General features: G+C 42.5%; 1 protein-coding gene across 4 annotated transcripts in view; it reads left to right on the top strand.

The window, feature by feature from the left end:
- PDE4B (phosphodiesterase 4B) overlaps window positions 1–12,433 on the top strand; it is a 596,036-nt gene that overhangs the window by 543,045 nt on the left and 40,558 nt on the right. For 2 of the 4 annotated variants that reach the window (XM_029227603.1, XM_029227604.1), the window contains one exon: window positions 11,266–11,378. In XM_029227603.1, coding sequence (XP_029083436.1) covers window positions 11,266–11,378 — 113 coding nt within the window. The other 2 variants (XM_029227606.1, XM_029227605.1) reach the window with 2 other exon arrangements.

Below are 12,433 nucleotides of genomic sequence, written 5' to 3'. Positions count from 1 at the left end.
TATGTCCATAGAATTTACCATTATACCCTTGGAGTTTCATGCTGAGCCTACAATATAAGAGGCACTCAAAAAAAAAATCCACTCATTAAATAGACATTTGTTGTCTCATATTCAACAAACAATAGCCAACATTTATCTGGCACTTATATTATACCATGGACTGTCTTAAGCATTTTACATTTATTCATTAAGACTACAACCCATTATATAGATACCATTATTATTCTCATTACATGGGCGAGGAAACTGAGGCAGAGAGAAGTTAAGTAACTTCTCTAAGATTAGGCAATGGAATATGAACCCAGACAGTGTAGTTCCAGAGACCAAGCTTTTAACCACTACTCTATATCCTTCTTAAATATTTCTTGTATATATTTAATGTATTAGAAAAATAATTGGGCACCGACTGACCTCCATGTCTGATTGCTTTCTTGTGGCATTGCCCTGTAACACCAACACAGGTGGGCAATTAAGTTCCTTGGGCACCCTTTCACATTTGTGGTACATGTTATTAACTGAATGAGTACAGACTCTCATTAGTAAGTAATGCCAAAGTCAGAGTCCTTCTGGAGAGCAGAGTTTGGCAAGGGTAAGGACACTGAAAGGGAATAGGGCTATGAGGCTGGCACATCAAAGACAGTTTCACCTTGTCCAATCTTGCCTGGGTGAAAGGAAGAGAAAGTTGGACCATTTGTTTATAACAGGCCCCATGGCTTAGCAAAACGATCGTGGAATTCAGAATCAGAGAACTTTGGTTCTTCTTCCTCCTCGCTCTCTTCCCCTTCCCCCTCTCTCCCTCCCTCCTCTTCATCTCTCATCTCTCTCTCTCTCTCTCTCTGTCTCTCATCAGATGACTGAGCAAATCATTAAACATCTCTAGGCCTCACATTTCTAACATGCATAATGGAAAATGTATGTCATAATAATAATAATTTCTATCTCATGGGGTTTATTTTTCAAGGAAAAAATGAGATCCACAAGTGAAAGTGCTTGGTAAACTGTCAAGTTGTATATACCAAAGCTAGCTGTGATTGGAGTTTTTTTTTTAACTTGTAGTCTTACAGGAGTTTGCTAAGGAGATCAGCATCAAAATGACCTACTTTCACTGTTATTTCCCTTGAGGTCAGTGAACCTCTTCTTCCGTGAATCCACCCAGAGTGAAATCCCTGTCATGTGCAATTGCAAAGTTCCTCATATTTATAAAGACACATTAACAAAGTCCTGCCTGAAGAAAGGCCATTTGGGGCTTACAGATGGCCTTTGGAAGAACTGTGTTACAGAGTGTATGAGTGTTCTCCAGTTCCTGGGATTTGTTCTAAGAATGTTTTACTCAAGGTTAAAACAACAGCCTTCTGGAAAAGTTGCACTCTAACACAGGTGCATTTCATTTACCAAAGAGTGATCAAAAGAAAATATATACCTTTGGACTTAATAACTTACAATGAAAAGAAAAGCTATTGCTAACTGTCAGGGAAAAAACATCATAACCAAGATCACTAAATAAATACTCTCACAGCCCCAACCTAACTCCTTTAAATAAAGAGAGGCTGATTTCCATATGTATGAAACAATTTTACATTTTAACAAATACTTATTGCACTTTGAGGAGGAACCAAGGAGTGGAATAAGCCTGCTAACCTCAAGGCCCACTGAATCTAGGGAGGACACCTACAGGGCTAGAAGCTTGTGGAAAAAGCTAGTTATTAGCTGGATGTAGAGTCCAATTCATATACACTTCTTACTTCCAAGAATCAGAAGAGTTGTTTTTTAATTTTCTCCATCAAGATCTGCTTTAATAGTTTCCCCAAGGGAGCCCTTGCTTTAGAAATTGTGTCTACAAAAACAAAAACTGCATTTAAAGATAACAATTAGTCTACCAAATTAAATTTTTTTGTTATTTTATGGAGGTTTATTTAATGTTATTTCAGTTATTTGATGATATTCACAAATTAAGAGCTAGGAAAGGTCTTGGGATGCTTTCCTTTCAACATCAACAGTTTACTTTATTTTGAGGCTAAAAGTGCAGGTTTTGCTGTGACCAGGTGAAGCTTCAGGCTAGGTTGCCCCGACTGTGCCATGTGCCACTGGGCCATTGCAAAAGGTCATTGTGTAGTTTGGGTACTGATCAAAGGTACTTAGCCAGGTGGTTAGGGGAGCTGAAATTCAACCCTTGCGTCACTTCCCAAGCTTTCTGCCCAAGGGCTATGTCTGCCGAGAGAGAGCACATTTTTCTAATTTTCACAAAGGTACAGTATAAGCTTGGGATGGGGAGCAACGGCAGGGGAGGAAGATGATAAGGCACCCAGCTTCACAGACTGACCATTTTGAAGATGGGAAAGGGGTTTCCCATGTAATCATTCAGTTCAGTGGACCGAGTCTTCTTCGTTGCTGTGGTCCCAGCACCTGGCATCAGCAGGCTTGGCACGTAGTAGACACTCAACGTATATCTTGTGGAATAAATGAATGAACAAATGGCTTTCTTATACAATTCTCCATGTCTAAAGGTCCACTGATCTGGTGCGTCAATATGCATTGGGTAAAAGCAGAATGATACATCAGGCAAGTTCTATATTTTAGAAGTGAAAACCAACAAACTCTAACCTAACCAAGAGCCAGTTCCCTATCTGAGGTCATGCAGCCAGAGGCACACTGTAGGATTTCGTGGCCACTTTATATGTGACCCCCCCCGCCCCCGACCTCCAATGCCCAGGGCCAGAGCACAACTCTACCAACTCAGCCACCGAACATATGGCTATCTACCCTCAGGAAAGTGGCCAGGACCAGGGAGAGGCTTGTAGGGGGTGGGGTGCAGGAAGAAGTTCCTGACAGGTACTAAGCTGTGTATCAAAGCCCCGGCATGCCTTGTTTCACTTAATTCTCATAGCTAGTTTGTGCTCTCTTCCTGTTTTACAGGTAAATACACAGAGACACAATTAGGCTCCTTACCCTGTCTAAGGTCACAGTGCTAATAAACAAATGGCAGAGTCAGGATCTATAAACAGCTGGGCCAGACACCAATATGTTCCACTGAATTTTGAGTTAGTAGGAGCATCCTGGTCTATGAAATGTCAAAACCAATATCCTTTTTCAGCTGTGTGTGATTTACTCAACTCTATTTGTTTGTTTGTATTTTTTGTATGTTAATCTCAACCTGCTAATTTCTGCCTGCTCCCATCTTTCCCCTTGATAACCGTAAGTTTCTTATTTTGTTTCATTTTGCTTTTATTTATTTTTATTTTTGGCTGCATTAGGTCTTCATTGCTGCATGCGGGGGCTACTCTTCGTTGTGGTGCATGGGCTCAGTTGCTCCGCGGCATGTGGGATCTTCCCGGACCAGGGATGGAACCCGTGTCCCCTGCTTTGGCAGGTGGATTCTTAACCACTAGGCCACCAGGGAAGCACTCAAGCTCTTTTGAAACCCATTGCTACAGTTCAACGAAAGGAAAGGAAACATGTTCTTAGAAACCCTGTTTCTTGTTTCTTTTCTTCCTTTCTTTTTTTTTTTTATTTTAAACTGGGGTTTTGGGACTTCCCTGGTAGCGCAGTGGTTAAGAATCTGCCTGCCATTGACATATATACACTACCAAATGTAAAATAGATAGCTAGTGGGAAGCAGCCACATAGCACAGAGAGATCAGCGTGGTGCTTTGTGACCACCTAGAGGGGTGGGATAGGGAGGGTGGGAGTGAGATGCAAGAGGGAGGGAGATATGGGGATATATGTATATGTATAGCTGATTCACTTTGTTATACAGCAGAAACTAACACACCATTGTAAAGCAATTATACTCCAATAAAGATGTTAAAAAAAGAGAGAGAAGCTGATGTGATCAACAACAATTTTATCATATTATACATTATATTATGATGTACAAATCAATAACTTAATTAAAGAGTGATATAATTAGAATTTTTTTAAAAAAATAATCTGCCTGCCAATTCAGGGGACACAGGTTCAATCCCTGGTCCGGGAAGATCCCACATGCCGTGGAGCAACTAAGCCCGGGTGCCACAACTACTGAGCCTGCAAGCCACAACTACTGAAGCCTGAGCGCCTAGAGCCCGTGCTCCGCAACAAGAGAAGCCACCCGATGAGAAGCCCACGCACCGCAACAAAGAGTAGCTCCCGCTCGCCGCAAATAGAGAAAGCCCGCGCACAGCAACCCAGACCCAACACAGCCAAAAATAAAATAAATAAAAATAAATAATAAAAAAAAACCCCAAAACTAGGCTTTCCCTAGGTGGGTCTCTCTGTTGAAAGCATGCACAGAAAATCAGGAAGACAGAGAAAAGTGCACAAATCACAAGTGTAGAAGTCAGTGAATTTTCATAAAATGAACAGACCCATGTAACCTGTACCCAGACCAAGAAGTACATCATTGTCGGCCCCATGGAAGTCCCCCTCCAGTTCTCGCCCGGTTGCTAACACTCCAAGTTAACCACTATCTTGACTTCTAACATCATAGGTTTATTTTTGCCTCTTTTGAACTTTATATAAATTACATCATATTTTTATGTGCTTTTTAATCTCTGGTTTCGTTTATGAGATTCATCCCTGCTGTTGCCTGTGGCAATTGTTCTGATTGATTTAACCACCATACAATCTTGCAAATAGTACCACCTTCTCTAATGAAAAGAGTCTGATTATGTGAGGCAGATAAACAAAAGAATAAATAATAAATAACAAAAGGTTATTTACATTTCCTTTCTATGCACTGTATTGGGGTAGAAAGTCTTGGAATCTTAACAAACACAACTCTGATATATACAGAGCTGTATTAAAATTGCATTTAGAATGATCCCTTATATTAGGAATCTAAAATACTCAAACTCATAGAAGCTGAGAGTAGAATGGTAGTTACCAGGGGTTGGGTGAAGGGGGATTGGGTAGGTGTTGATCAAAAGGTACATAGTTTCTGATCCCCAAGGTGACTAAGTCTTAGAGACCTGCTGTACAGCATGGTACCTATGGCTAACCATACTGTATATGTAAAAATATAAGGTAGATTTTATTTAAACGTTCTTATCACACACACACACACACACACACACACACACACACACACACAGAGGGAGGGAGGAAACCTTTAGAGGCAATGGGTAAGTTTATGAGATTATTTATGATGACAGTTTCACAGGTGTATACTTATCTTCAAACTCATCAAGGTGTATACCTGAAACATGCCCAGCTTTTTTGTATGTCAATCATATCTCAATAAAAAATTGCATTTAGATATAGTTTGTAGCAAATTTATATTTGGGGTATATTGTGATGCTTTCACTTGCTAATAATAGGGATTTAGGACCTGTCTGAGCCCCAGTTTTTCTCATCTATATTGAGAAACCCTCATAGTGAGGGCTTCAAAGTCAAATGATATAAGTACACGAAGGGCCTCCATCCTGATTTTTCCCAGAGATCAGTAATAAGATCATGCTTTCCTGCACAGAGCTTGGGGCCAACTTTTAGGGCACCTGAGGTCTCTTACCAGCTGGGCCACTGACTTCATCACTGCTAAAATCTGTTTCCATGCTTTCCAGCTCTGAGCAGCTCGCCATTCATGGCAAGGCTGAGGTTTCCCATTGCCCTTTCCTGTTGCCCTGCCCTTCTCAGCATCTCTCCTGCCCAACACCTTTCTGCTAAAACACACACACACACACACACACACACACACACACACACACACACTCTGCTGAATTTGCATGAAAAAAATGGGAATATTGAAATGTGAGCTAAATATTAGCTGAGCCTGAAAATTATTAAAGCAGAAGAGGGGAGATCATTGACTGAAAAAAAAAAGAATGTTACTCAACAGTTTGTACAGTGTTGTCTCTTCTTTTCTCTTTTTTTTTGGCTGCGCGGGGCGTCTTGTGGGATCTTATTTCCCCGACCAGGGATCAAACCCAGACCCTCGTTAGTGAAAACACGGAGTCCTAACCACTGTACCGCCAGGGAATTACGAGTGTTGTCTAGTTTTGATTATATACATGCATACATGAAAGGATATGCACAAGGGGGATAGCGATGGTGAGTTCTGCTTGGTAAAATGTGACATTTTTATCATTTCAAATTTTTTGCTTCTCTGTAATTTTCTTGTTGTCTACAATGTCTACAATGCACCTATATCCTGTCTGTAATAATAAATGTGATATTTGCAAAATGTGCATTATACTTAAAGGTTTAGAGTCTGGTTTTGTGTGTATTCTCCTATTCTACCTTCCTTGTGAGAACAGAGTAAGTATTTTTCGTATGTTCATTTTTCAGATAAAGAAATGTAGCCTCAGCAAAGTTAAGTAACTTGCCTGAGGTTACTCTCAGAAACAAGAGGCGGGACCAGAACCAAGCCAGGTCTTCTGAGTAAATACTGCACAGTAAATATTGGGCTAATGGCTGTGTTAGGTGGATCAGAAAAGGGAAGAGGAGACTCAAGAAATGACAACATTTAGGAAAGCAGTTACACAATTTTAAATAGAAAAGACCCAAGGGTAAGATGCCACTTTAAATACAGCAATTTCAGGAATGCATGCATTTTCAGCCCTGAGGTGAATCCTCTATTTTATTGACCAAGATAGGGTCTTGCCCGGAATCTTGCTCTGTTTAACCTCTGATTTAGCTTGTGCCTTAAGGTGAATTAGAGATGATCATATCTCTTCGGTGTTTATGGCACAGAGATGTTGCAAGGATTAATGGGTAGTGTGCTTGGTGCTCCTTTGAGAAAAGAGCTATAAGAATGTCACGTATTATTACCAGACTGATACTAATTATAATTGAATAATTATAATTATTCAATGCAATACTTACCAGACCTACAGAAGGAAGTAAATCTTCCTTTGTCGCTCTTGTTGAAGTGAAAGAACAAAAGAAGGGGAGAATAGAAGGGAGGTTCTCCCTGCTCCTTCTCTGGAAATTCTTGACAAGTAGGGTCACCCCATGGCTACAGATGGCCCCAATGCCTTCCCTTCTCCCCTTGAGACTTGCTTCTGGGGTGCCAAGCATCGTTCCTTCTCAGAGTCATTTTTGTAAGAAAAGGAACAAAACCAGCTTCATGGGCATGTAACCTGTGCAGCTGCACAGGGGCCCTCACTCAAGGGCCGCATAGTCTTGAAACTCATAACATTATTATCTTTGTGTTTTGTAAGTAAAGTCGGATGGGAAAATGGAGCATATACTCCGTGGCTTGAAGCCTTGGCTCACATACTGTCCCATCTCCTGCCACCTACCTGCTTCCCCTGGACGTGTTCTCAGCCACCTGTTTCCCTGATCCTTGGCACCCCGGGGCTCATCCAGTATCCATGTCTCTACCCCAACCCCATGACCACTGCTGCTGTCCACTCCCAGCGGGGGCCTGGGTGCAGGTGCAGAGAGGATCTGAGCTGGACACGGGTGCCTTGCAGTCTCAGGTGGGGAATGCCCTGGGCCGGCATGGCTGTACCATGGTAGACAGAGGCCATGTCTTGGTGGGGGTGATCCTCTTGTCCACCCTGATCCAGGTATCTAGCACATCCTGGTGCAGAAGTTATAGCACCTTTAGGGGTCACCTGTCTGCTGTGGGTTGGGGCATTGGTACCATGTTGAAGGGAAATGTCTGCCTTTCTCAGAGCCTGCCCTGGGCCGGGGCATGGCACGCAGTCTGGAAGTTGGCAGGTTCGGGCACCCCAGCAACTGGTAAGCTGTGCATGTGCCCTAAGTCAGAGGCTGCAGGGCCTCTGGGGTCCTATAAGGGTCTGCACTCTCCTCCTGGTATCCCTCTGCCTGAAGTAACACAATTTTAAAGAGTAAATAAAACACACCATGCCATTCATTAATTGTGACAAATGTGCCGTTTTAAGATGTTAGCTATCGGGAAACCTGGATGTGGGGTATATGGAAACTCTCTGTGTTAGCTCTGCAACTTTTCCGTAAATCTAGAACTATTTTTTAAAAGTTTATTTAAAAAATACAATACCGGGCTTCCCTGGTGGCGCAGTGGTTGAGAGTCCGCCTGCCGATGCAGGGGACACGGGTTCGTGCCCCGGTCCGGGAGGATCCCACATGCCGCGGAGAGGCTGGGCCTGTGAGCCATGGCCGCTGAGCCTGCGCGTTCAGAGCCTGTGCTCCGCAACGGGAGAGGCCACAGCAGTGAGAGGCCTGCGTACCGCAAAAAAAAAAAAAAATACAATACCACCATGACAGGTCCAGGGAGAGCTTCAGAAGAAAGGAAAAAGCTTCATATTTTAAGACCTTTCACAGCGCTTTTTCCTGCTTTTTGAAAAGGGACTATGCATTTCATTTTGCACTGGGCCCTGCAAATTATGGAACTGATCCTGACTGTAAAACCCCTTGTTGAATATGCAGTTCTTCTATCTCCCTTCCTATTCCTCCCCCCACACATACCAGGTTTGGGGGTTACTTTTACTGCCGTTAATAATTATACTCCTGTGTGCTGATCACATACTAAGAACTGGTTACCATACTTTCTTTACTTTGTTTCATTTAACCCCTTTATAACTTTATGAGATGAATATTCTTCTCCTTATTTTAAGATGTGGGAAATGGAGGTCCAGGATCACACAGTAAGTGGTAAGAGAGAAAGTCAAAATGCCCGAGCCTCCATCCAAAGCTGGTGCTCTTTTCACAGTGCTACAGATGTATCCTCAGCCTCTAGATACCCAAGTATCGATATTTTCAGGCTGCTTGGGCAGGCACTGTGGTTTCCATCCCTCTGAGTATTTACTGAGTATCTACTAGGTACCAAGCACCGGATCTTGTGCTAGAGCTACAAAGTTCTAGTGTGGAAGCCAGTCTGAGCTGCAGTGGTCCTTTCCTTTGGCAGTACCAGTAAGTAGCTGGGGTTTGATGCTCCCATCCTTAGCCCACTCTGACATCTGTGCCTCCTGCCTCAGTTACTGTGATAAGAAGGCTCTAAAACGGCACATAAAGAAAGCCTTGGCCATGGATTAAGAATCTGGGAAGGGACAAGTTTTCATTAACTTCAAATTTTAACTTTTTACCTAAAGAAATATTGTGGCTGACCAGAATCAGAGGGGGCAGTGAAATAAGTTCCTGCCATATCCACTGGCCAGTCCCTGGCATCTCACTATTGTCCCAACTCTAGGAGCATGCGCGTGTTCATTCTGTGTCATAGACAAGGAATAAGTTGTGGCGATGACACTTAACTGGAAGATCATTGAAGAGTTCTCCTCCTTCTTCAGTGCTTCACTGCTATAATTACCATATTTTCTTTGTGGGTGGAGATCGGATCCCTTTTATCCTCTTCCGGGAGGAGAAGTGTAATATATCATCCCGCAGTCAGTTCAGAATGCTCCAAGCAAGTTACTTACTCCCCACCACCAGGGTGAATGTCTGATCTTGAGGACCACAGGTTGTGATATGGAAGACACCAGGGTCGTGAAGCATGAGTAACTGGGAAGTGGTTGGACTTTTCTTTTATGAGAGGCCAGGAGGGAGAAGGGGAGGATTCCGTCACTTCAGGAAAAGCTTCCTTGGATGAAGCGCTCTTCTGGAAGGGCATAGAGGCAAGGGGGTGTTTCAGACACACAAAAGAGTCAGTGAGGAGTTTCTTCGTGTTGAAGCAGCATGACAAAACTGAGGAAGAAAGGAGGGAAGGTATGTGCAAGTCTGGCTTGAAATGAGTTTCACTAAAAACACTTCAATTCTTGTCTGCACATTTTTGAGGCGTGTGAAAAGAAAAATGGAGGAAGTCACCTTCAGTGGTTTTGTGGCTTTTTAAGTATGACATACAGGATGTTGAATTTTAACCCCTGTTTATCCTGAAGGGTAGGCATATGTGGGGGATGAACAAGACACCTATTCTTTGAAATGTGCATCGGTGCCAAGTGGCTCCTTGTCACTTGGAATCTCTCTCCTGTTTATTCCCTTTTCTGCTTCAAGTATGAGTGCCACACACATAAAAGTATTCAAATAATAATATAAAAGCTATGTGATCTCCCTAGGATTTCTGCATGAGCATATGAAAAATGTATTCTAAATATGACAGGAATGTGTGAGTCTTTTCCTTATAATAGAATTTCATGTGAGATTTTTAATTTTATTAGTGCTTATTGTGTGCTTGCATTCCAGAAAGCTTGGTAGAGTTAATGGATGGTGTTCCCTTCAAAAATCAGTCATGTATGCAGGAGAGTCTGACTGGTTTTTATAACTGTCTGTAGCATCATTGGTTCATCTAGCATTTATAAAATTAATTTCAGTGTTTATTAACATAGGGTTCTTAAGTCAATAACCTTAAGTATTAGCTTAGACTCACGAACTTTTGGGTATGAAATGACGTATTGTGAGCACTTAAAAAGAGTTTCATTACCCAGAAAAAATATGATCTTAAAAGCAATAATTTTTGAATGGGCCACTGAGACATATTTACAGAAAGTCTGGATTCCTACAGTGACAAATCCGAGGCCCCGGCTTTAATTAGAAAATCTACGGCGTTCACATCTGGCTCCACCTGAAAGTCTGGTTCAGAATTTCCCTGTGATCCTGGCAGTTGCAGAAGAGAAGTTTTAGCTTTGTTTAGTATAACAAGAACTGCCTGACTCCCCAGCCAATAAATGTGTTCATGTAAAACTCCAGACGGTTTCTCTGAGACTGCACTCTTATCAGGGAGACCTCATTTTGCCTCTACTTAAGAGGGAGACTCGCAAGAGAGGAAGACTTGTGCTGGTCAGTGTTTGCTGAATTGAAAGTTATTCCAACATTTGCACATTCCCCAGAATGAATGACTGCTTGGCCTTCCAACAACGTAACTGTCAGTTTCCCCCCTCCAGTTTTCGATTGTACGTTTCATTTAGAAGAAAAGCCAAAGGAGAAAATGCTTTCCTCATTTCTCCTCTAGACTGCAAACATTCAGAAATGACATCACGCACCCTAAAGAGCCCCAAGATGACGAAGGCAGAGAGAGCCTGAGAAAACTGACTGCTTGTGCCTTGAGTTTTAGGACTCATGTATGCAGATGAGCTTTTAAGAGCCGGTTCCCGCCTTCTTCCTCAAAGGAAGTTTCTTGGTAGATCGCAGACACCTCATCCAGCCTGGGGGCGGGCGGGGGGGGGGTGAAAACTTGGCACGAGCCATTCCGGGCAGAGCACCGGATTTGTTCTCCTGGTGGAGAGAGCTGGAAGGAAGGAGTCGGCGTGCAAATAATGAAGGAGCACGGGGCCACCTTCAGTAGCGCCGGGATCAGCGGCGGCAGCGGTGACTCGGCTATGGACAGCCTGCAGCAGCTCCAGCCTAACTACATGTCTGTGTGTTTGTTTGCAGAAGAATCTTATCAAAAATTAGCAATGGAAACGCTGGAGGAACTGGACTGGTGCTTAGACCAGCTAGAGACCATACAGACCTACCGCTCTGTCAGCGAGATGGCGTCTAACAAGGTAAGAGATGACCGTTTTATTCATTAAAGTGTGACCGCGCGGGGAGCTCCGGGCTGCCCTGGCCTCCGCCAGCAGCAGAGGTGCATGGGGACGCCACTGTCAGCTTTGTTGATCTGCCTCCGATGATTCTGTTCCAAAGTGCTCCACTTTGCTTGCGTCGTGATGCTACAGCAAAAGTTTAAAATCCTCAGCAGGCTTTAATTCCTAAACTTCTTTCTTAGTGATGCTGTGCGGAATGTGTTTAAGGTGAGGGGTGTTTATGAAGTGTACCAATCACCATACAAGTGAAAATGCTTTTTTATTTTTTTGTAAACAGTTAGCAGGAAGATAAAATCTGAATGAATCCATAGGGTAAAATGTTGCGTTGCAGTCAGGTGTTATATATGTGTGTCTGAACAAGAAAATAATGTGATTTCTGTATATCGATGGTGAGAATGGTTTGCCCTGAAGTTTCATAAATTCTGAAATTCTCCTCAGAAGGATGTTCTGATATTCTCCAACATTTCTTTTGTGATGCTGGTATGACCTAAGATTAAAAAAAGAAACAGTATACTTTGTCTCCAAAAAAGAAAGTTATTTTTTTAAAGTTTGCTGCTTTACAAAGTGGAATCATATGAAATGAAGTTCCACCCATACTGCAAAGAAATGGTTTTATGTACCATGCCCAGGCAAAACTTAGTGTTGAAGAGCTTTAATTATCTACCATTATATCATTTGTTTAAGTAACACCTGGATTTAGAGTGCTAATTTATGTAGTGAGAGTTGTTGCTTTTAGTTTGTATTTTTCTCTTGGAGACTGTTGATTTTATATCTATCTATCTATCATCTATCTATCTATATGCACATATATGTGTGTGTATGTATTATTTTAATTGAAAGCCTTAACACTGCACCCTCATAAATACACATTTCAAAATCCCCAATCATCCTAGCCTGAGGTATTATCTTATTGTCTTAAGGTTCTGGGGCTGGGAAGAGATTTTGCTCCACACCTGCCAACATGCCCTTTCCAGCCCCGCATGTGTGTCCCTCCTCCCTTTTTCCTGGGGTTAAAA

The sequence above is a fragment of the Monodon monoceros genome, unplaced genomic scaffold (genome assembly GCF_005190385.1).
Source record: "Monodon monoceros isolate NGI ecotype Baffin Bay Population unplaced genomic scaffold, NGI_Narwhal_1 Super_Scaffold_18, whole genome shotgun sequence".
NCBI classification, from domain to species: Eukaryota; Metazoa; Chordata; class Mammalia; order Artiodactyla; family Monodontidae; genus Monodon; species Monodon monoceros.
Note: the sequence above shows the minus strand (reverse complement) of the source record. Positions and strands in the feature narration are given on the sequence as shown.